The sequence below is a fragment of the Suricata suricatta genome, chromosome 5, assembly GCF_006229205.1.
Source record: "Suricata suricatta isolate VVHF042 chromosome 5, meerkat_22Aug2017_6uvM2_HiC, whole genome shotgun sequence".
NCBI lineage: Eukaryota > Metazoa > Chordata > Mammalia > Carnivora > Herpestidae > Suricata > Suricata suricatta.
This window is the reverse complement of record NC_043704.1, coordinates 28,483,523-28,508,506: the sequence shown is the minus strand read 5'-3', so window position 1 is coordinate 28,508,506 and position 24,984 is coordinate 28,483,523. Positions and strand designations below refer to the sequence as shown.

Below are 24,984 nucleotides of genomic sequence, written 5' to 3'. Positions count from 1 at the left end.
GGCTGGCGGGGGCGCTGTACTCCCCGGCGGTCCGCGCCGTTCCCTGGAGCTCGGCAGAACGCGGCTGCCAGGGCCGGCGGAGGCGCGAGGAGCCGCGCGCCGCCGCCTGTGTCGCCGCCGGCGTCGCGGGGGCCATGACCGTGGAGCAGAATGTGCTGCAGCAGAGCGCAGCGCAGAAGGTGAGGCGAGCCCGGGAGCCGGCGCGGCCCGGCCCCGCTCCTCCTTCCGACGTGCTGTCCTCACCCGGCCTTCCCCCTCCGCCGCTCGGGCCTCCGCTGCCCTGGGCTTGCACCCCTGCCGCCCGCTGTCCCTGCCCGTCGCCTTTGGGGGCGTCGCGTCTAGTGCGAGGTTGCGTGTGGGAAGTGGGGTGTAGTTAGTGGGTTTCAAGCCACTTCCTTCTTGCCGATTGTTTTCCTGTAGCCGGCAGTGCTGGCTGTGTATTGAGAGCGACCCTCACATTCCTGCACTCCTCTCTAGGGTTTCTGAATTAAACTTTATTCACCGCCTCCTTTCTTTTGAAAAACGGAAGAGCCAGTTGTCATCCTTTCTGAACACAGTTTTGTATTTCGAAGGTGGGAGCATTCCGGGCCTGCTAGTTTACAAAAGGGTCTCCCCTAGAATTGAATTGCCTGCCTGGCGGGGCAGGTACGTTTACCTGGTGGACTCTAGAAGTAGAAGATTTGGGTGGCTCTTTTTCCTTTACGTGTTTCTGTTTCTTTCTTTCTGAATATAGAAACTAATCCCCAAGAAAGGAAGCCTTCCTGGCCATGTTTATTCCAGGAATCTTTTGTCCCCTAAGTTTGACCTTATTCCCTCCTTCACCCTTTACTCTTGACTCAAACATTCCGATGGTCACTCACTTAAAAAAAGTAAAATAAAACCTATGTGAAGCTTCAGATCTTTTATAGTGAGTGGTGAGAGATGTTCCTTTTATTCGAGATTTCCTTTCAGAATCTCAAGTGCACTATCATGGCTTGCTCCATACCCTCAAGAGTTGATGGTTGTGACTTAATTAAAAAGATTTTTTTTTTGTCTTGTCATTTTGTGAAAAGCATTTTGCGCAAAAAGAAAACATTGCTCTAGTCGTTTTGGAATTTGGGGAATAACCAGGGTTTACTGTGAGCAGCCCGGAAAGCTGTTTTTGGTTTATCCTGGTGAGTAATGAATGCCCCACCCTATTGTAGTTTTGGCGTAGTTTTTATCCTACCTGTGCTTGATTTTAGAATAAGGCCTGCTGCTCCAAAAGAAACTATGTGTACACTCACTGTCTGCTAAGTTTTTGCCTTGTCTGCTAAGTTTTAGCTTTGAGATTATTTTTAGAATTCTATGATAGTACTTGAGGTAATTGAAGATGCTCACGAATTTTGGAAAGCATTGATAGTGCATTGTTATTTTAGGCACGTCGGGAAAGTTGTCTCTGGAACTCCTGGTTACCGGTCAATTGAGAAGACTGTTGCAGACTGCAGTTTATTTACAGTGAAAGGATTCTAGATTTAATAATGGGAGTTTAGAACAGTTTAGCTCCTAATCGTTTCTATTCTATTTTGAATTTCTTAGACTTGACTTTTTGGATGTTGAGTATGTGACAGAGTGTTAATACTTAAAGCAGGATCTTGTGTTCATATGTATGGTAAGCAGTATTTTATAAGTTTGGTATCTTTTTGTTTGTTTATAGTTCTCTTCAGTGTTGCATATTGAAGCCTATTTGTTTCAAAGTGGGAAATTTCAAAGTGGCTCCTACTTTTCACATCTCTTAAGTTTGAACAGTAGCAAGAAATGTCTCAGTTTTTTTTTTAAATTGATTTTGACTAAAGTACTTCTTTAGCATATAACCAGACAGTGCAGATCTGCCTGGTTCAGAGGTTTATGCATAAAATTGTAGGATCAGGAATCAAATTATTGAAAGTGATTTTGGCCATCAAATCCAATGTACTAGTTTAATGAACTCCCTCCTTACACAGAGGGAGTAGTTGTTAATCCACAATATTACCATTATGATGCTATTTTTAGTGTGTGTATGTGTTAGATCATTTTAGTGATATAAGGCAACTTTTTTTGGGGGGGCAATATTATGCATTTATTTTAATATTTCCATAGTTGTATTTGTGTGTGTGTGTTTTAAGAAACAATGTGCTTGTTTGCTTTTTGCATTAATATACTGTTACTTTGTTACTCATATTAGAACTATTTAAAGCTATTTATATAGGTATAAATATTTTAAACTATCCACTACAAATAAACTGATAGATTTAAATTCAGCAAAGTAGTAACTAGGAAGCAGACTTCAAGCTAGTAGCTAGGAAGTGCACTTTAGAAGAAACAAAAGTGAAACTCTTCGTTTTCATTTAGAAACTTTATGAATTATCAGGAAGACAAGAAGTGTCAGTGCATGTTGCATAACCAAAACTTTAGCCGATTTTCTACTTCCCTTAAAAAACTTATGGGTGTCTGGGTAGCTCAGTTGGTTAAGCGTCTGACTTAAGCTCATGTCATGATCTCATGGTTTGTGTGTTCGAGTCCTGCATCAGGCTCTGTGCTGGCAGCTCAGAGCCTGGAGCCTTCTTCGGATTCTCTGCCTCCCTCTGTCTCTGCCCCACCCCTGATCACACACTCTCTCTCTGTCTCTCTTAAAAATAAACTAAAAAAAAAGGATGTATATATTTATGTATACAGTTCTATTCTGGTAGTTGGAACAGTTTCCTGTATTTTCAGGATTCTTTTTTTTTTTCAGAAGGATGATTAGTAACCTTTTTCTTTTTTTTTTTAATAGCACAATACAGAGCTTTCATCTGTCTTTTGTTCACCTGCAAAGTATAAGGCAAGGGACTGTCTTTTCCTCTTGATGTGTTCTTTGCTTGATTGCTGAAGTTTGGCCATGGCACAGAGTTATGAGATGTAGTAAAAACTGCAGAAAGCTGCTTTTTTGAGGCTTAGGTGACACAGGTGAGGTGGTCAGTGGTAGATTAGTTATAGTGAGGGGCACCAGGATGGCTCAGTCCGTTGAGCGTTCGACTCTTGATTTTGGCTCAGGTCATGATCTCTGGTTCATGAGATCAAACCCTGCATGGGGCTCTGTGCTGGCAATGTGGAACCTGTTTGGGATTCTCTCTTTTCCTCTGCCCCTCCCCTCCAGTATGCAGTCTGTCTCTCTCTGTCTCTCAAAAATAAACATTAAAAGAAAAAGATTAGCTATAGTTAAATCCTGTGCATAAATTTAGTCTTGAAGATATACCTTCAGTATTTGTGCTTGGTATTTACCTACGTGTAGGATCCCTAGATCTCACAAATTTGATACATACATAGATTCAGGTCCAAATTGGTTTATATATTAAAAAAAATTTTTTTAATGTTTTTTATTTATTTTTGAGAGACAGAGAGAGACAGTGTGAGCAGGGGAGGGTCAGAAAGAGAGGGAAATACAGAATCCGAAGCAGGCTCCAGGCTCTGAGCTAGCAGTCAGCACAGAGCCCGACGTGGGGCTTGAACTCATAAACCGTGAGATCATGACGTGAGCCGAAGCTGGACGCTTAACCGACTGAGCCACCCAGGCGCCCCCCCAAATTGGTTTATAGAGTGAAGTGAGCTGGGTGCTATTTACATTAAATGCATTCTCTGAGGTGAATAAAATATAAGGTTCATAAGTTAGGTATTTTGCTTATTTTGTTTTACCCTAGAGCTTAGAATGGTTTCTTGCACATAGTAGGTTTCAGTAAGTATTTGATGAGTGAACTAATGAGTGAATGTTTTCTAAAAGAAATGCAAATGCAGTACTTATTTTAATTTACTAACTGAATCTCAAGATTTAATTATTGAGAAATAGTGGACAACTGTGTAGAGTATAGGCTGTGTAGTGAAAAGACCATAGAGTGGTCTAAATCACCTTTCTGTGACCTTGGGCAAGTCATTAAGTGACCGAATCTTCTATTAAAGCCTTAAAGGTAGTATGATTAGACATGAGCAACTCCTTTAGATCCTGACTGTTTGGTGGAGATAAGCATGCATTTATTTCTGGACAGGGAGGACAAAAAATAAATACTAGAAGATGGAGGCAGAAGGAATTTAATGGGTCAGCAGTTAACTTTCACTTAATTACAGTGAGGAGTTGGGTGGGGAGGATGTCATAGATCAACCAAATTAAGAGTAAAGCCAGACTTGGAAAATAATACAAACTGGATGCAGGGTAAATGTTTTAGTTAAATTATTTAGTACTTTCAAAATCAGTTATCACTTAACATTATAAAAATATAGTACAGCATTTCAAGGGACAGTTAACATTATGTAAATCACCATAAACATTACATAACAGGGATATTCTTTAGTACTAAATAGTTGGTTATGTTACTAGCATAAGACTTGATTTGGGCAAAGAGACATGATTCAGATACTCCCTTCTTATTCTTTCTCTTTCTCAACTTCATTTTGATTTGTATACTAACATTGTATCCAGCTGCCTTAATGAATTCTCATCAGTTTTAATAAATATTCTGTAACAACTAGTTAATCACCTAATTTCACAGCTATCTGAAGTGGCAATCGTTATATAGCAGCTTATCTATGATACATTCAAGATAAATGATACAATATATTAACTAGTTGTTACTTAACCTTCTAATTTCTGTATAAGTCTAGTTACATGAAATAGAAGTTGGTGTTTTGATTTTTTACTTTGCTTTTCTGTTTGGAGTGTCAGTGTAACTACTGTATTGTAAATGATGGAAAATAATTACATATGTTAAAAAATAAGAAACTTTATAAAGTAAAAAAAAATTTCAAAAAAACCAAACAAAAAATATTAAAAAAAAATATTCTGTTGATTTTCTTTAATGTTCTATGTTTATAGTTCATATCATTTGCAAGTAACTATCATTCTGACCTATTCCTTGTTAATACTCATACTTCGTTTTTCATTGTTATTGCTTTAGCTAAGATTACAGAATACTCTTGGGGTTAATGTTAGTTTCTGTTATGTATTGTGTTTTTATTATGATATGGAGATTTCCTTATAGTCTTTTAAATTTTGAAGATGTTTTGAAAACAGATTTAGATGTTGATTCTTTATCAGATGCCTTTTTGTTTTTCCTTTTGCAGTTACCTATGTGTTAATTTGTGTCAGTAATAAAAATGACTGTATTGATAACATATATGGAATGTTATATATTTCTGTGTTAAGGAATTGTGTTTAGAGCTTTAAAAACCTTTTTCTTCATTAATTTTTTCCCAAACACATTATTAGGTGAGCACAATTGTTTTCCCCCTTGCGTGTTGTGGTTGAAGAAAACAGAAAAGAACTAAAACAACATTTCATTGCTAGTATGTGTTGAGGGTGGAATTTAAACTCAGGGTCATGAGACTTAGGAGCCTGTGCTAGTAACCAGTATGCTATATCGCTTTCCGGTAAAATTTCAGTTACTCATGATGCCTCCAAATTCAGTATACTAAATTTTAATCTGGAATTTAGTGTCTGTATTCTTAAATGCGATTGGTTACACAGTTTGCTTTTTGGCATATGGTCTATCAAGGTAAGGTTAGCTTGAAATTATTAGAAAGCTTTTTGAGTTTTTTTATGCTTTTGAAATTGTTTAGTGTAGGATTAGGTTAAATAAAAAAATTAGTGGTTTTTGGCCATTTTTTAAATTGTTCAATCTAAGTACTTGTTACTTTGAACGTTTGATCAGTATGACTATAGCAGGCTGACCATTTTATTTAGAACAAGTTTAAGATAAGCTTTCCAAAGATGTTTTCTACCTCTTCTAGAGTCAATTTAAAAAAATGTTAATAGATTTATATTTGACTTCATTTATATGTGTGTGTGTGTGTGTGTGTGTGTGTGTGTGTAGGTCTGATGTTTTTACTTAAATCTGTCTATGTAGACTGATCCTTTTCTTACTCCTGTTTGTTTTGCTTTGTTCTCAGATTTGCAAGATGTTGATCTATTTTACTGCTCTTTCCAAAATCCAGTTTTTGTTTCCTTTATAAGCTCTGTTTCATCTTCTAATTCATTAATTTTTGCTATTTGCCTTCAGTATTTCCAGCTTTCTACTTTTTTTGGAGGTTATTGTTGCTCTTTTTATACTTGGTGAGTGTCTAATAGAGTAATAATGACAAGTATTTTGGACTGTTGGTTTTCTTCTGATTTTGTTTGAGATTTGAATTCATTTTTCTTTCATTGTTTAAAAGTTTTTGTTTGTGTATTCTTTTTTGGTGTACTTCCCAAGATGTTGCATTTTTTTTTTAAAGTTCATTTATTTATTTTGTGAGAGAGCACAAGCAGGGGAGAGGCGCAGAGGGAGAGAGTCAGAGGATCCTAAGCGGCTCCACACTGTCAGTGCAGAGCCTGGAACTAGATAGAGATCATGACCAAGCTGAAACCAAGAGTTGGATGCTTAATGGATTGAGCCACCCAAGTGTCTCAGGGTTGTGTTCTTTAAGTTGTTGATTTTTAGTTTCAATATGCTGTTTAAAAACATGATTTGTAATAGTTTTAGAAATTAAGATTTTTTTATGACTAAGTACATGAGATATTAATGAGCAAATGAAAAGGATGTATATTTGAAAGTTACAGAGTTCTGTATTGACATATTAAATGAACATATAATGTGGCTTGAGTATTTTGTGATTTTTTTCCTTGTGTCTTAATTCTGAGAGATGTTGAGGTACTTTTAATATAATTTCATCAAATTCTTTTTATTTCTAATATATCTAATCCAATCTTGTGTGCTTTTGGTAGTCTTTTAATAGAATTTCATCATTTACATATATGATAACTGATAAAATTAAATTTTTTGTCATCTGAGTTTCTATTTATTATTTTCCCTACTCAGCTTTGCTAACTTGATTTAGTTTTCATTATATCACTTCCCTCTCCCCCTTGCCTCTTATATTCTCTTTGATTGGGAACCTTTTCTCATTTCTTTTCTTTATTTGTTTAGAAAGTAGGAGCATAAGCAGGGGAGAGACAGGGAGAGAGAGAATCCCACACAGGCTTCCCACCTAGTGAGAAGCCCCATGAGGGGGGTGATCTCATGGCCTGAGCCAAAATCAAGAATTGGATGCTCAATTGACTGAGTCACCCAAGTGCCCCTCATTTCTGCACTTTTAATTTTAAACATATATTTAAAGATATTTTTTCTGATGGTGTCAAAATTGATGGTTTTCTCTCTTTTCTTCTGTTCTCAATAGACTTTTTCACATATTTTTATTTATAGCCTTCCTGATGTTGTTGGGATAATATGGAATTGCAATTCTAAATAAATTTCTTAAGATATACCTTACATCAAAAGTATTGTGTTATAGAAACATTAATAGCCAATTAGTTTTTAAAAATTAGGTATTTATATACTTTGGTGTTAAATGGAAGTGACAAATCACTGGGTTCTACTCCTGAAACCAGTACTTAACTGTATATTTTAACTAACTTGAACTTAAATAAATTTTTAAAAAGCAACGAATAATTTAAAAAATTATTTTTAGAAATCAGAAATTTTACATGTGTGTGTCTTTCTTAACAGTCCTGCCTAGGAATTTTGATCTGAAAAGCTTCATGTTCTTAGGAAAAAGACATATATTCTAAAATTATCATTTCTACTCAATTCCTTCCCTCCTGCCCTCCTTCTGTAACTGCATTATTTGATATTAGATACCATTCATCTTTCTTACTTGCTCCAAATTTTATTTTATAATTTCTTTCTCTCCTTTTGTGTCCTATATGCTGAGATAAATTTTTAGATTGTACAGATTATTGTTTTTCTAGTACCAGTTCTAGATGTATTATCTCCACAGGTGGTCATTTAATTTTTTCAGGACTTTTTTTAATAATCTATAATACCAATTCTGAGGTAAGCAGAATCGAATTAATAAATATTGATTTATGATCAGCTGTCCATGCAAATATGTTTCCACTTATTCATGAAATTGCTTATTAATATTTATTAATTCTTATAAATTTTTACTTTTTAATAATAAATACACACGAATCCTATTTAAAACTAAAGCTGTACCTTTGGAAATAACCTATCTCTAACTAGTCTCTTCATTTTTGTTTCCATCCCTTTATTTGCATTTGATACTGTAATTATCTTGAATTCTGTGTTTATCTTCCCTTTGATTTCCTTAAAAAAATTTTTTTTAAATGTTTATTTTGAGAGAGAGAAAGAGAGAGAGAGAGAAGGATTGAGGGAGGGTGACAGTGAGGAAGGGACAGAGAGAGAGAGAGAATCCCAAGGATTCTCCCCACTTGTCAGTCCAGAGCCCTGTGGGAACCCAGGACCGTGAGATCATGACCTGAGCCCGAATCACATGTCAGAAGCTTAACTCACTGGCGCCCCTCCCTGCCTTTGATTTTTTTTGTTTTCATTGTACCTTTATGAATTCTTGAAGGTATATATTTTTAATTTTCATTGTTTCAAATTCAGGGATGGTTTTTCTACCTTGATAGCTAAAAGATAATTCATCTTTGTTTTCCACTGAGAGTTTTAAAATGATGTTTGCAACATTTAGCCATTATTTCATCTCAGTTGCCTTTTGTACCTTGTGTGAGGTGGGGCTATCTAATGTAAGTTTTATGATATATGATTTTTTTTCTTTGTTTTTACTAATTTTACCTTCTTGAATAGATGAGGCTCTATCTCATTGAACTGACATGCCATTTCTGTTATATACAAAAGCTTTATTTAATGCTCTTTTTTTCTTGCTCTTTTGTTTCATCATTCATTTTGTCAATACCATCTTGTTTTCATTGCTGTAGCTTCATAATAGTCTCTAGTACTGGAAAAGTAAGTTTGCTTCTCTTCTTCCAAAATGTCCTGCCACTATTCTTCCTTAGAAATTTTAGAATATTCTTACCAGTTTCTCTGAAAAACTCTTGTTTGAGTTTTTTATTAATTTGATTGATTGTATAGACCAATTTGGGATCATTAACATATTTATGGTATTGAGTCTATCCATGAATAGAGTATATTTCTTTTATTTATGCCTTGTTTAATATCTCTTATTCAGTATTAAATTATAACTAGAATTTCTGTACATTATTAGTTCTAGATAGTTGATAATTTCTAATGATAATTATGTGTGGTGCTTTCAAAGATTTGCTATTTGTTACTGGTATGTACACCTGCAAATGGCTTTTGTATATTGATCTTCTATCCAGCCATCTTGCTAAACTCGTTTATTGCAATACTTTTCCAGAGATGATTTTGGATTTTTTATGTAAAAATTATATCATGACTAAATTATGAGTTTATTTATTTCTAATTTTTATGTCTGTAATTTCGTTTTTTTATTATTGTACTAGGTTAGACCTTTAATAAATGTTGGTTAGAAGTGATGATAATGGATATTGTTGTCTTATTGCTGATTTTAAAGTGAGTCCCTACTTTGACACCTAATGAGTTTCTAAAGTGTTCACATGTGTTAGTTGTATAAACTTACATGTTATAAAAAGGGTTCTGTTTCTGAAGAACTAAAGAGTATTGTAGTATTTTAAATTTTGATGTTTGCATGTACATTTTTTTTGAGTCCTGGTGACTCTTGTGAAAGTTTTAGTCCAGGCCTCCTGGGGGTGGGTGGGGAGATGGTTGGTTTTGTCAGAAGTTGGTTGGTTTATCAGTTACTTCTCTGTCAACTGACCTCCTGTAAAATCAAGCAGTGAGTGCACTTAATTTTATCATGGGCCCTCCCTTGTCTTCCCCCCACCTCCCCAGGGACCATTCCATAATAATTCATTCCTCCCCTGATGTGCTTAGAGTAGGGGTAGTTACTAGTCTTTACTTCCCTGACTCTACCGCACATTAATACTCTCTAACATCATAGAAATGACATAAGTGTCACTTGACTGCAGCAGTGGTCTGCCTTTTGCCTGCAGATAGACATGGCAACATGGCATCATAGCTTATAATCATTAATTTATGTAATATATGAAAGGTCAGATTTGGCTTATGAAAGCCATTTTGGAATGTCACTGTGCAGTGTGAGTTAAGTAGATGGAGTAAAAGATGAACTTATAAAACAACCACTTGTGTTTATTTTGGCAAACTTGTACTAATTTCCAAGAATATTCTCCTTGTCATGATATCTTGTTTTGTACATGTGACAAGTAGTTTTTGAAAGGTTTCTTTTTTCTCCTCTCAATTAACTGTTGTAGTACTGTCTATCTGCTTTTTAAAAATTATTTGGTCTAAGGGCACCTGAGTGGCTCAGCCAGTTCAGCATCTGACTCTTGGTTTCAACTCAGGTTATATATGCTCTCTTAGCTTTGTGGGTTTGAGCCCCAAATCTGCACTGGCTGTGTGGAGCCTGCTTGGGATTCTCTGTGTCTCCCTCTCTCTCTGCCTCTGCCCAACTTGTGCTGTCTCGGTGTCTCTCAAAATAAATAAATAAACTTAAAAAATTATTTAATATTTAAAAATGTCCAGCAATGGTTTTCTTGTCTCAGGTTTAGATCAGAGTTTCTTACGGTATGGTTTGTGGGCTTTTCCTGTGGTGCTTGCTAAAATTGCAGAATTCTGTATTCACCCCGGACTTACTGTTTCAAATCCAAGGGTTGGACTAGGGCGTTCTAACTCGGAATCCCAACTGATTCTTCTGTACTTACAGTTTGAGGACCACTAGTTGAAATTAATTAGTATTCTTTTTTTAAAAATTTTTTTAATGTTTTTATTTATTTTTGAAAGAGAGAGCATGAGTAGGGGAGGGGCAGAGAGAGGAGACAGAATCTGAAGCAGGCTCCAGTCTCTGAACTGTCAGCACAGAGCCTGATGCAGGGCTCAAACTCATGAACCACGAGATCGTGACCTGAGCTGAAGTCAGCTACTTAACCGACTGAGCCAACCAGGTGCCCCAAAATTAATCAGTATTCTTAAAGATGAGAAAGCTTTTTTAGCACTTGTGTAAGTTGACTGCAGGGCTTTTCCGGGGGTTGAATTATTATAATACACCCAACCTAAGAGGGGAGCAGAGTCTCTTTGAACACATAGGCTTTCTTCTGTTTCAGGTGTTTCTCCCCATTAGTTCACTGATGTGCTGTCCTGTTGTAAGGGAAATGCCTCCTCCCTCAGGCTTTCAGGGCCAACATCTGTATGGAAACTCAAAGCTTCAGGTTTGGTGGGAGGAGGTGGGAATACTTGCCTTCCCACACACCTGCCCCCAACCTCAGTAGGGCAGATTTAGCCTTCTTTTCATTCATTGACTCATATATCAGGGAGTTGGGAAACAATTATATATGCTAAGGTTGCAATTTCCTGTTTCTCTTCTTTTTGGGGTGTGTGTATATGAATCATTTCTGAAAATTTTTTTGAGTGTATGTGTGAACCAAAGCATATGAAAGCTTATGTACACTTTAAAGAAATTTAATAAGATTACTACTCTTTGTACCACCCTGGACATGAAATAGAATATCTTATTCTAGAAATTTCCTTTGTGCCTCCCTCAAACTGTCCTTTTCATCCATATTCCACTAGCTGCTATCTTGACTTTTCCAAGTTAATGTTACTGTGGTACAATTTACCAAAAATTAAGTAAATAAATAAATAAATAAATAAATAAACAAACAAAATGGAAACACCCATGTAAAGTATATAATTAGATGGATTTAGGCAACCCCAAAAATTTACTTGTATCACTCTTTCCATTTAGTATCTTTACACTCCTTATACCTGGTAACCATTGATCTGATTTCTATTACTCTAAGTCAGTTTTGGCTGTCTTAGGTCTTCACATAAATGGAATCTTAAAATTCCTTTTTATTACATTTGACATTTTTTTATTCAGCAAAATGTTTTTGAGATTCAGCCACCTCATTACATGTTAGTAGTTCCTTTTTATTGCTGAGTAATAGTTCATTATATGAATATTACAAACTGTGTAAATATGGTTCTGTTGGTGGGCTTTTGGATTGTTTCTAGTCTGTGACTCTTATGAGTAATATTGTTACATGTACGTATCTTTGAGGAGACATATTTGCGTCTCCTTTGGGTGAGTACAGAGGAGTGTAATTGTTACAAACTATTACTAAATGGTTATTAAAAGTGGTTATACTATTGTACATTCCCATCAGCAGTGTGTGAAAGTTAAAGTTGGTCTACAATTTTATTTACACTTGGTATTCTCAACTTTTATGTTTTAGCCATTTTAGTGAGTACGTAGCTGTACCTCATTGGGGTATTAACTTGTAGTTTCCTAATGACTAGTGGTTTTATATGTTTTTTTCATATGCTTATTGGCCATTTTTGGGGGAGTTTTAAATATTGCTTCTCATATACAGTTGACCCTTGAATAATGTGGGGGCTGGGATGTATAGCTTTTGACTCTTCTAGAATTTAACTACTAATAGCCTACTGTTGACTGGAAGCCTTACTGGTAACATAGTTGATTAATACAGGAAGCTAGAGAGAAGAAATGTTATTAAGAAAAACCAAAGGAAGAGAAAATGCATTTATAGTAGTATACTGTATTTCCTGGGGAAAAAAAAAAAAGCCACCTATAAGTGGACTTGCACAGTTCAAACCTGTGTTGTTCAAAGGCCAGCTGTTTTATCCAGTTTTACATTCTCTTGGGATCAGCACTAATCATAGCTAAAAAGTTAAAAATGTTGCTAGAGCTACATTTTAGGAGCAAGTACTGATATGTTCACAAAACAAAATAACACCACATTTTGTCCTTCATTTTATTTTTTAAACACCTGTTAAAAAGACTCACTGCTAAAGAATGAACACCCTTTTCTTCATGCCTCAAACTAACATTAAATTAATCTCTTTAATAATTAATTACACAAGAGAAATCTTTTTTGTTGCACAGGGTACAGAATATTTTCACATTGTAGTTGGTTTGGAAGTTTGGAAAGAACTTCCAGGACCAGTGGCGGGAGGTAAGCAGTTGGGTCAAGAAAGACTTTTTTCTTACAGTTTTGGTCCCTGGGGAGTACAAGAAGGAAGAGACTGGTTTGAACTGGAAAAGGAAACAGCTCGTACTTGCTGGGTTTTTGTTGGTGCTGATCAGACTTAAAATCGATGGGGTTGGGGGTGAGTGGGGCTCGCCTGAGGGCAGGATTTGCTGCTTAGCTGAGAGCTAGGTCCTCAGTGGAGCTTGAAGGCCGTGGGGGAGGAGAGACAGACCAGGAATAAAGAACCATTTGTAGCCAAGTCCATCACTGTGGTAACACTGACGTGAGAATGATGGTACACTCCCGTCTACACAAGTTTCCGTGTTATAAGTCATGCCAGAACATGCACAATCAACTATCCTGTTTCTCTGAGGTGGATCTACTTTGGGCTCCACAACCTTGGCCTGGTGATATGGGACTTGCCGTGTCCTTCACTGAGGTATTTGAACTGGTCTGGGTTCCTCCTCAAGAACGCCCTTGAAGTCTTCCCGTGAGGCCTTAGACAAAGACTGGGGCAGAGCGGGGCTGAGGAAGAGGATTTAAAGGAAACCAGCAGCAGTCCACACCATCTCAGGTGTAAAATTCTCAGTTTTTAGAGAGGAGAAGCAGCTCTGTGCACAGGCTTTGTGGGGTCAGTGGACACTCGTGCCTATTTTGGTCATAATGTACAGATTCTCAGAACTGACTTGGGCTTCTTTCCCAGGGGGCTGGGACTTCACCAGAGGGTCAGGACTTCAAATCAGTGATAAGACTGCAGAACTAGTAGAAAACTGACAGTATGTATTTCCAGTCTTGCTGGTGGCACCAGAGGAAGGGCACCCTTGCACCTGAGCATGTTGCTGGGTAGATGAAGGCAGTATATGGGATTGCTGGGTTCAACTCTTGGTAGGGCTCAGGCAAACTCTAGCTTCAGGGTCTGCAGTTTTCTGATAGAAACGCATACCCTTCCGTGCATTCTTGGCTGTGCCTTTGGCAATGAGAAACTTTATACCCCTTGCACTGCTGGAAGAGATGGTAGAGCTCATAGAGCTCTTTGGGTTTAATGTGTTAAAGGGAGGAGGCTGACCAACAGAACCTCTGTTCTTCTTCTTCCTCCTGTCTTTGGGTTTCATGGCACTTTCTGTGGAGAAGAAGGAGTGGGACTCTGGGAGGGTCTGGAGATAGGTGGGGGGAGGGTGTGATGGAGAGGTACTTTGAACTTAACCGTTTCCGTGTATTCCTTAGTGATCATTTTTATGTCTTATACAAATAAGTGTTGTTGAGTTATATTAGTTTATACATTCTGAATGCCTTACATATATAATTTGTGTATATATATCTGTTTAACACGTAGCTTGTATTTTTATTTTCTTATCAGTTTCTTTGAAGTCTAAGGTATTTTAACATTGATGTTGGTTGTTCCTTTTTTATTTCCAGTTAGTGCTTTGACCTAATTTTCTTGCATCTTAGCTTACAGTATTTTTTCCTGTGTTTTCTAAAATGTTTTATTATTTTAGCATTTACATTTAGGTCTGTGATCTATGTAGAGTTGATTTTATATCATATTATATTTTATTTATTTTATTTTATAGAGAGTGCAAGCAGGGAAGAGGGCCCGAGAGAGAGGGGGAGAGAGAACCCCAACGAGGCTCTGCACAGTCCGTGCAGAGCCCAGTATGGGGTTTGATCTCATGAACTTTGAGATCATGATGTGAGCCTAAATGAAGAGTCGGATGCTTGGCCAGCTGATCCACTGTGGGGCTCACAGTTACCTTTTCATGTTTATGGACCATTGAGACTTTTTTCTGTGAAATTCACATCTCTTTCTCTTCTTTGCTTTTTCTTGTAGGTTATTTTTTCCTTTTTCTTTTCAATTGGAAGGAGTTCTTTGTAGTCTAAACACTTTTTTTTTTCTACTTACATTGTGCAAATATCTTTTCCCACTTTCAGGATGTCTTTTTACTCTCCCTTATTGTACCCTTTCATGATAGAAATTTATTTTAATTTAGCCTTGTGTAATTAGTTTCCTTGAACTTCCATACCCTGTTTTATAAGGATATTTTCTTTTATTGTCCCCTATTGTTTTTCTTGTTTTGCCTCCAGTCTTTAAGTCTTAACTCTGCTTGGATCTGAATTTTATACATTGTTTGAGTAGGTGGCCAAATTCCCTTTTCCGCTATGGAAAACTAGCAACTCTCCCAAAAAGTTCCTCCTTCTCTCCATTAATACTCCACCTGTTGACAATATATTGACTTACAACCTTTTGAAAGGAAAGCAGGTCTCCAGGACTCTCAAAGTATTTTTTATTACAGTTTTACTTAAGTTTGCATAAATATAAGTGGGCATAATTTTATTATGTTCTATTGTATAGCTCTTAAGCACTAAAACCAAAAGCCAGCTAATGACTTAGATGTAAGCAATTAGTGACATTTAGTTAGATTAACTAGGTTAACTTGACAGATGGTAGTGTTTCACAGAAGCTAACTTAATAAGCACTTAAAACTTCAACCAAGGAAGTAAATTTATATCTATCAAGATATTCTTGTAATATATTATTATGAAACCTCAGAAGTAGATTTTATTGGTGTTTCATCTACATCTGTGATCCTACTAGTCAGTTGATAGCCATTGTCTTAGAGTGATGTTCTCAGCTTTTTTGTTGTAAAATCTTCACAGATGTGCCTGTAAGTTTGATCATAGTTTAAAGCATTTTTTAAAAATTTTTGCTAAAGCTCTGTAAATGTAATTACTGCAGTATCTCTCAAGTGGAATATAGAACAGAGTGGCGTATACTTGCTGTGAATAAGAGGTAACAATTATAGCTTACTTTGAGTTAGTGCCCGATAGGTATTATGTATTAGAACCTGTGAGTACTTTGCCTTGTGAACAGATCCTAGGACCTAGGCATTCAAGAGGGTGAGCCACTGCTGTGTTGTGCGATCACTGCTTTTGCAGACATCTTGAGACAGTATTATATACTGGAGTAATATTTGTGTTATAATTATTGCTACCTCCTTTAGGAGTTGTTGTACTTTGTTGTGGTGAAGGTTTTAAACCTTTAAAGTGTGCTGCCCCGAATATTTAGTATTTGAAAGCATATTACAAACAAAAAAAGTTTAGAATTATTTGTTAAGAAGACAGCAGATAGGTCTAGCTATTGGGCAAGATTTCTGTGAGTTGGTCAGTTTTTTTTATGTGAACTTTCAGTACATATATTTAAACTTCACATTTGGGCTATGTTGTGCAGTAAAATTTGGCTGCTAATACAATGTAGGGTAATACAGTGTAGTGTGTGTGTACTTGTTAACTGGGGAAATTTTCCAAGGTTTAGCCTTTGATTTTCTGCTTCTAAGCTGTTTTTGAGAGATAAATATACTTTCTCATTGATAGATATGTTCATTACTACCAAATTTGTATATACAAAATTAATTAAATGTTACACCCTTACATAAACTCTAGTTTCAGTTGCCTCTTGTACATTTCTGCATAGATATTCAGGCATTCAAGTATTATTTCTTTGTTTTAAGCAGATTGAGAAATAAATAGTACCCTAAAGTCTTATAGTTTGGTGGTACGGAAACCAGAAATGCATATATGATATTAGAAGTTAAATGACGTATTTATAAGATGTATTGGCAGGACCAAGGACAGGGTATAAGAAGAATAGAAAAGGCCTCATCAAGGAAGGGAGTGGTTGAAATGAGCTGTGGAAGACAACCAGGCAGATTGACAGTATCATTCTGTGCAGAGAAGTCCATGAGCAGGGGAAACAGAACAATTTGGTGTCTTCTGTTATCTACCAGTAGCTTTATGTGACTAGATATGGTATACGAAAAAGTAAATATTTAGTCTTTTCCCCTGGTTCCTGCCACAGAGCTTCTAGAATCCTTAGAATTTACTGTCTTTTGTATGTTAATGACTTAACTCTTGGTTGGGAGACTAGGTAGCATCAGGGACTGTAAAAGTAACCTCAGAAAACCAACCACTGTGACTAGAGGTTAACTTTCAGCCTACTGGCTGTCCAGGGGCCAGGAATGGGGGCTGGAGTTTGAGTTCAGTCACCAGTAGCCAATGATTTTATCAATCATGCCTATGTAATGAAATCTCTGGTGCCTTCCATACTTTTCATTAGTGCTCAGTTAATAGTAGTTCTAGGATAGGACTTAGCATATATGATTAACTTTTGCCTTTCTAATTGTTTTTGATAGTTACTCTCTTAAAAATACAGAATTACAACATTAATATGTTGTTAGAGTATAAAAGTTGCTTTTAAGGAAGTTGTATTAATTAGGATCCAATTAGGACATAGAAATCACACAGCAATTTGAATATCAGGGAAAGTTTATTGACCAATAGTATGTGATTGACTATAGAAATGTGAAGAGAACACTGAAGAATACAAGAAAGCAAATTTGGGAGAGGTCCGTCCTAAGACTGAGATTCAGTTCCTGATGTAGAATTTGTGATTGAAGCCCACTCGAATGGGGAAGATGTTCGCTGAGGTGCTGAAGACTGGGAGGTTTCTACAAATAGTTTTTTTTTTGTTTCTAAGTTTTTTTATTTTCAGAGAGGCATGTACCTCATAAGTGCTAGGGCATGTGATTGAGAGAGGAACAAAGAGACAGGGAGAGAGAATTGCAAGCAGCTGTCCATGCTGTCAGAACAGAGCTGACACAGGGCTCCATCCCACAAACTGCGAGATCATGACCTGAGCCAAAATTGAGACTTGGATGCTTAATCAGCTGAGCCACCCAGGAGCCCCTAAGATAAAATATATTTTATTTAAACTGCAGATTTTGTAGTTCAAGAATATGTGATTCACAAAAGCTTAGTTTACCCACATATTTTCCAGAATATAGGCACTCTAATTTAAAAACACTGTCTGTCCCAGGGCACCTGGGTGGCTAGTTGGTTAAGCATCCGGCTTCAGCTCAGGTCATGATCTCACAGTTTGTGGGATTGAGCCCTGCCTCGGGCTCTGTGTTGAGAGCTTGGAGTCTGGAGCCTGGAACTTGCTTTGGATTCTCGCTCTCTCTCTCTCTCTCTCTCTCTCTCTCTCTCTCTCTCTCTTTGCCTCTTCCTGGCTCATGCTCTATCAAAAATAAATAAACATAAAAAAAAATTTTTTTAAAAACACTGTCCCAAAATATTGGGATACTTGGGTTTTTGGAAATCAAAATGCATGTATTTAACTCTGTATGGACTTATATGATAGTGCTGTGTAACACTATTTTGTGGGAAAATTACAGTTAGAATTTCTATTTATGATGCATTTCTGTTATCTGGGGGGAGGGTTTCTGTTAGGGGCACGGACATCATGCAGATGTTTGATTTGTTGAAGGGTTGGGGTGGCAGGTAGGGATATGAACTCTGAGGTGAGGAAGTATGGAAACCAACTCTATTGATTGGTCTTAGCTATCGATCTCATTTCTTTACTTCCTTTTTTGTTTTTTTTTTTGTATTACATGAATATTGAAGATTGTAGCTCTGGGATTTTATAAAATGATAGGGAAAATCTTTCTAAATTTAGAATTTTTGGGATATTTAAGCCTAAATGTAAATAGTGAAGAATGAAAATGCATGCCTTCCGATTTATACACCCATGTGTATGTGATTAATTTGTTGTAATGCTAAAGTGCTGTTAACCCAAAAAGACTAAAGTAAGCATTGACCCCAACCATTCATGGGGTTACTGTATAGATAATTTGTATTTGGAAATGTCAACAATATTGTATTTAGACTCATGTTACGGTAGGATTGACAGCACCAGAACTAGGAAATGAAACTTTCAGTGGAATTCTAGATAGAATATAGGAGATTGTGGAAAGTTGGCTTAGTAAGTGGGCCTGATTTAGGTATGCTTCTTGTTCTATTTCTAGTAATCAGTTAGTACGACTTCCCTGTAGATGAGTTCAAGCTCTACTATCTGACTACTCCTGTTCACCTCTGCAAACTGTTATATTCATTTATTCAGTCAATAATTTTTGAGTGCCTACCACATGCCAGACACTGTACTGGTTATTAGGAATACATGTATGAGCAAAATAGTCTGTGCTGTCTTCAGACTTAGAGTCTGGTGATTAACCATGGTATATTACTATAATCTGTGTAAGTGCCAGGAGACCCTCTAATCTTAAGAGAAGGCAAGTGGTAGGTAAATTGGGGTTGGTAGATAAGGATAAAGAGGATATATGCCATAAGAGACTCTTAAATACAGAGAACAAATTGAGGGTTGATGGGGGGAGGGGTGGAGAGGGGAAAATGGGTGACGGGCATTGAGGAGGACACTTGATGAGATGAGCACTGGGTGTTGTATGTAAGCGATGAATCACGGGAATCTAGCCCCAAAACTGAATGCACACTGTATACTCTGTATGTTCGCCAACTTGACAATAAATTATACACACACACACACACACACACACACACACACACACACAAAAGATGTAGAATAGATGGTATCTTTTGAAATCAGTGTTGGTCTAGAACAGAATTGCCTCCATAGAATATTAGAAGAGCCTGCTGCGCATTGAAGGTTTTCACCATGTCTTGAATTACTCCAAGAGTATGTTTTTGTTTTGTTTTGTTTTGGTTTACATAGCTGGTAAGAGGCAGAGGCAAGTTTGGGGCTTACAAAGAAGCTACATGAAGGACATATTATGTGTTTTGGAATTCTCTGTCTAGGAAGTTAGGGGATTTCTGGTTATGGTAAGAGATAACATGAACTAGGGCAGTTTAGTGGTATTACATATATCCAGAAGGTATTTGCAGAAGTAGACATATGTATGGTTATGTGCCTTACAGGTGGTAGTATAATTAATTCTTTCTTGATAGGTGACTTTGAAGTACTATATGCTGCTTAGCAATGCTTTTAGTGAATGTGATCCTGAAGTTTAAGAATGCCTTGGGATATTCTATCAAATTAGGATTTTTTTTCCTCTTTTTTCTTAAAAAACTTGAAAGTGTTTTTAATTTTTTTTAATGTTTTATTTATTTTTGAGACTGAGAGAGACAGAGCATGAGTGGGGAGGGGCTGAGAGAGAGGGAGACACAGAATCAGAAGCAGGCTCGAACCCACAGACTGTGAGATCATGACCTGAGCCGAAGCTGGATGCTTAACCAACTGAGCCATCCAGGCGTCTCGAAAGTGTTTTTAGTGATCATCCTCAGAGTTGCTTTTTTTTGCTCCCGAAGATGGACTCCTTTGACTTTCTTTTGCACAAAACCAAGTTTTATTTATATTTAGAAATTCAGAAGCCAATGGCTGACTTATGAATAATTTACCGCTTAATGTAGAAAGCTTTCTTGCCTTGTGGCCAGTGGTATTCCAGCTTTTTTTTGTACCATTATTTAAGTATTTTACTGGAACATAGCATTGGATTTTTGCACCGAGTTTTCACTTTTCACTGATTATTTTATCTCCTAAATCAAAAATCATAGAAAAAATATGGAAAGGGTGCATGTGTGTGCATGTGTGCATATATTGAGATTAGAAACTGGAAGCACTTAAAACAGTTTGGCATACAACAAGAGCACATAAATGCTTACCTTCTTTCTTTAGTCTCAGTCAGGCATCCCCCTTTTTGCATCCTCAGAAGTTACACCACTGTTAAATATGCTGTATATGTACTGAAACCTATTTAAAACAGACCCAGCATTAGGTACAGTCAACTGGAGAGAAATAATTTCTGTGGAACTCTCTGGTTCTTAATTTATATTGCAATTACTGATGCTTCCTTTTCCCAGAAGTGTGTATAGTCCTGTATTTTGCACATACTAGGTACTTAAGGATGTCATCATGCAATAAACATAATGTTAAGGAAGGAATCTGAAGGCCTGCATGCAGTCTTGGCTTGTTTGCTTATTGATGTCTTTTGTGTTTGCACCTGCTGAATTTCTTTGAACATTTTGTCTTGCCTTTCTTGGTCCAGCACTGTGAACAGATTGCACCCTCCTCTTCATACTTTAGTATATAAATTCATACAGAAAAGCATTTGGAGCTCAGAAAAAGAGCTCTAGAGAGGGAAGTGGATTGCATCCATCTTGGATCCAAAGTTGCTAGTCCAGGAGGAGAGAACCATATGCAGGACATTTTTTGGTTGAGGATCAGGGTGTTTGCAGACCAGAGGTTTGGTAAATAGAAAGGTGCAAACAGGGTCTTAATCACAACAGAAATAGCAACAACATCATATAATTGTAGGAAATGAAGGTGCAGGTTTTCAAAGACAGGAAAAGCACAGCTGGAGGATGCCACTAACAAGAGAAAACTACAAATGAGGTCACTTCTGTACCATAAACTTAACATTTTTCTCATAGCTCATCTCTTTTGATCTCTGTCTCATTTCTTGTTAACTTACCTAAGAAAATTTTTTCACCTTTTCTCTTTCCTCCCACTCAGCCTTCTTCCCTACCCCAAGTCATTTTCTCCTCATTATTTCATTTTCTGTCAGCATTCATGAGATCACAAACTATGCTAGAAATAGGCCTGGATTATTTTTTTCTAAGATACTTAGTTGACTTTATTGTGAAAGAGAACAAAACATCAAACTATAACTACAAATTACAAAATTTCTAAGACTTTTGCTTCTGTTTATTAAATACTCAGTATTCTTGCTGCGTTCTGTATCATCAGTCAACTCTCGCCACACCAGGCCCCTCCAAGTTAGTGGCGTACCAGAGTACTCCAGTCATGCTCACAGATTTGCAGGTTGGTTGGGGTGGCTCTTCTCCACACATGCCTCATGCGCTACCCAGGGTCATGTTCTTCTTAAGAAAGTTTCACAAGTTCAGGATGGAAGCCCAGCCATGCAGGCACATCTCATATCTGTGTGCATGGCTGTCTTTAATATGTTATTGATTAAAGCATGTAATGTGGCCGAGCCCATTGTCAGTGCAGCAAGGAAATAGATTCTCTCGAAGGGGAGGAAGTTAAAAGTGGCAAAGGGTGAGGATACAGAGATGAGAGAACTGGGAGTTTAACAGAGCTCCCATAATCTCTTCTGCGCTTACATTTATGTTTACATTTTACCTTGTGGTCATTAATGAGTATATATACTATTTTGTGTTCCATCACTTCAGTTTAATACGATTTTGTAAAGATAATTTCTATCTAGGTTATGTATTTGCTATTTAAAAATATGCAGTTGTTTGCTTAAGTCACACTGTGCCTCTAGGTCCATCTGTATAAAAATAATCTGAGATGTTTATTAAAAATGCACATCCCTTAGCCTTAACCCTGACCCCTCTGGAATAGGGTCAGGGCCTGAGAGTCTTCATTATTATCAAACTCATCAGGTCATTCTTCTGGACATGAAAGTTTAGAACCTTTTCCTTAGTGGGAGGACATTTGTATTGTTTCCATTTTTCCAGCATTATAAATAATAGCCAGCAACATTTGTATAAATGACTAATTTTGGAGGTATTTTCTGTAGTCTTTCCCTGATCCATGACCAAGTAATTAGCAGTTGACAGAAATAATGTTCTGTGTAAAGAATGGAGTTTGTAGTGCTGCTGGTGGTGAGATTACAAACAGGCTTATGAAATCTTTTCAATTTTTATTTTTAAAATTTTAATTTTATTAGAGAAAGAGAGAGCGCTCATGAGTGGGGTAGGGACAGAGGGGGAGAGAGGGGCAGGCAGAGAGAGAATCTGAAGCAGGCTCCATGGCCAGTGTGGGGTGTGATGCAGGGCTCAATCCTATGACCCTGAGATCATGACCTGAGTTGAAATCAAGAATTGAACATTCAACTGAGCCACGAAGGTGCCCCAAATCTTTTAAGTTTTTTTTTATGTTCACTAAAATAAGACCTTGAATTAGATAAGAAGAATTTCTGTAAATGTCTTTTACATCTTTAATTTGTGGTGTTAGGTATTGAGTAACATATTGATGCTTCCATTGCTAGTTAGTGGTACTATTTTTAAATGAACATAGAAAAGTTGACAGGTTTAAAGAGAATTTTTTTCTCACCTCTGTAAATTTGGCAGTTTGATTTTTTTTTTTTTACTCAACTATTCTTCCTGGCATTTTATGTAACCTTGTTTATATACTTAATTATTTTTTATTTTATTATCAGATAGTCTTGGTTATTTCAGTTCTTTAATAAGGTTATTGGAAATGAAAATGCATTGATAGCATAGTAGATACTGCCAATGCTTATCCACTATGTGTTTTTTGCTTTTCCTCAAAAATATAAGCTTGATTTTCATTTTTATTTTTTAAATGCTTATTTACTTATTTTTGAGAGCAAGAGATAGAGGGAATACAAGTGGAGGAGGATCAGAGAGAGAAAGAGGGAGGGAGGGAGGGAGGGAGGGAGAGAGAGAGAGAGAGAGAGATACAGAATCTGAAGTAGGCTCCAGGCTCCAAGCTGTCAGTGCAGAGCCCGACACGGGGCTTGAACCCATGAACTGTGAGATCATGACCTGAGCTGAAGTCCGATGCTTAACCAGCTGAGCCACTCAGGTGCCCCTAAATACTTTAGGGTGTACTTCTTAAGAAAAAAGATATTTTCTTACATAACCATAGTGCAGCTGTCAAATTCAGGAATTTAGTATTAATAAAATATTATTACTAAGCAGTCCATATTCATACTTCTCCAATTGTCCCAGTAATGTCCTGAATAGCATTTAGTGTTAGATGAAATTTGGTTTTCCACATTACATTTGATTGTCCTGCGCTTTTGGTCCCCTTTAATCCAGAAATTCATTCTTGGTCTTTTATGACACAGACATTTTGGAGGTAATAGTATTTTGTAAAATGTCCCTCAGTTTGGATTTGTGTGATGCTTCCTCAAGTTCAGATTCAGGCTGCTCATTTTGGGCAGGAATACGACCGGTGGTACATTCTTCTTGGTGTATCACACAGTATGAGGGGGCATACACTGTCAGCTTCTCCAATTATTAGTAATATTAAATTTGATTACCTGAGGTGGTATCTGTCATGTTTCTTCATTATAAAGTTTTACTTTCTCTATAACTTGTGGTAAGAGAGTTTGAAACTGTGTAACTATACTGTTCCTCATCAAACTTTGCCCTAGTAGTTTTAGTGTCTACTGATGATTCTTGATTGAATTATTACTAAGATGAGTGCAAAATATTTTCAAGAAAGATTTCTGTAGATCCTTCTAATGTGACTTGTTTTCCCTATCATTTCCACTGAGCTTTCTTTGTTTCATGGTGCTGTCTTACAGTTTAGGGGAACTTGTCTTAAGAAATACAATGTAGGGAGGAGCATAGTTCTTAACTAGGGACTTCAGGCAAGGGTTTGATAGTGGAATCCCATCCCTCTTTTCTCTTTTTTCTCCAACAGAGCATAAGAGATCATATAGACCGACAGATCTGAAGTAAATGGGGACATGTGATTAATTCTGTTTAGGATCTTTTATGACAGATTAGAGAATGAGATGATCTCTTTCCTCAAAGAGGTCTTAGTATCCCCATGATGTAACTACTTACTGCATGGTCTGCCTTTTGGCAGGTCTTTTTCAAACATCTCAGGCGCATGGATCTGGTTGACCCTGGGCCAGGGAGAAATGCTAGTTAGAGCTTGTCTGGATTTCATTCAGTGGCCCCAGCGCCTGGTTAAAGTAGTCCAATGGGTAAACCTGTTTTCCTTAATTTTTCTCAGGCTTAGCCATTGTGCATATTCCTCCATTTCTTATTGGGAGGAATAATATAGGCAGTGAAGAATGGGCCAGAAGCTGTTAATTCAGTAAGACTTCAGTAATGTAGAACTTCCCTTTTGGAAACATGAGAATGGAGTTAGGGCTCCCCACAGCATGGTTTATTCTTCCTAAAATAATGAAATTTGTTGAGTCTCTCTCAAGTTCTATATTTTTCTTGTCTATACTAGTTTATTTTATTTTTTTGTCACCCCCCCCAAAGGTCATTTAGTTTTTTTATTCTTGAATATTTTCAGATTTTAAAGTGTAATGATTTCGGTTTTTCTCCTCTAGCACCAGCAGACATTTCTGAATCAGCTGAGAGAAATCACTGGGATTAATGATGCCCAGATACTACAGCAAGCCTTGAAGGTATGGCCTCTGTTTTATGCATGTAGTTTATGTTACACCTTCATCTCTACTGCCTACCTTATTTGAGAGGTTTTTAGTTACGTTATGTTGTATAGTAGT

At 37.0% G+C, this 24,984-nt stretch overlaps 1 protein-coding gene across 8 annotated transcripts in view; it reads left to right on the top strand.

The window, feature by feature from the left end:
- Positions 1–6: 6 nt before the first annotated feature.
- Positions 7–24,984, top strand: part of USP25 (ubiquitin specific peptidase 25) — a 140,796-nt gene continuing 115,818 nt past the window's right edge. For 7 of the 8 annotated variants that reach the window (XM_029939125.1, XM_029939122.1, XM_029939124.1 and 4 more), the window contains exons 1-2: positions 7–179; positions 24,808–24,885. In XM_029939125.1, coding sequence (XP_029794985.1) covers positions 135–179; positions 24,808–24,885 — 123 coding nt within the window. In that variant the 5' untranslated portion in view covers positions 7–134. Of the gene's footprint in view, positions 180–24,807; positions 24,886–24,984 lie in introns of those variants that run through there. The other variant, XM_029939127.1, reaches the window with a different exon arrangement.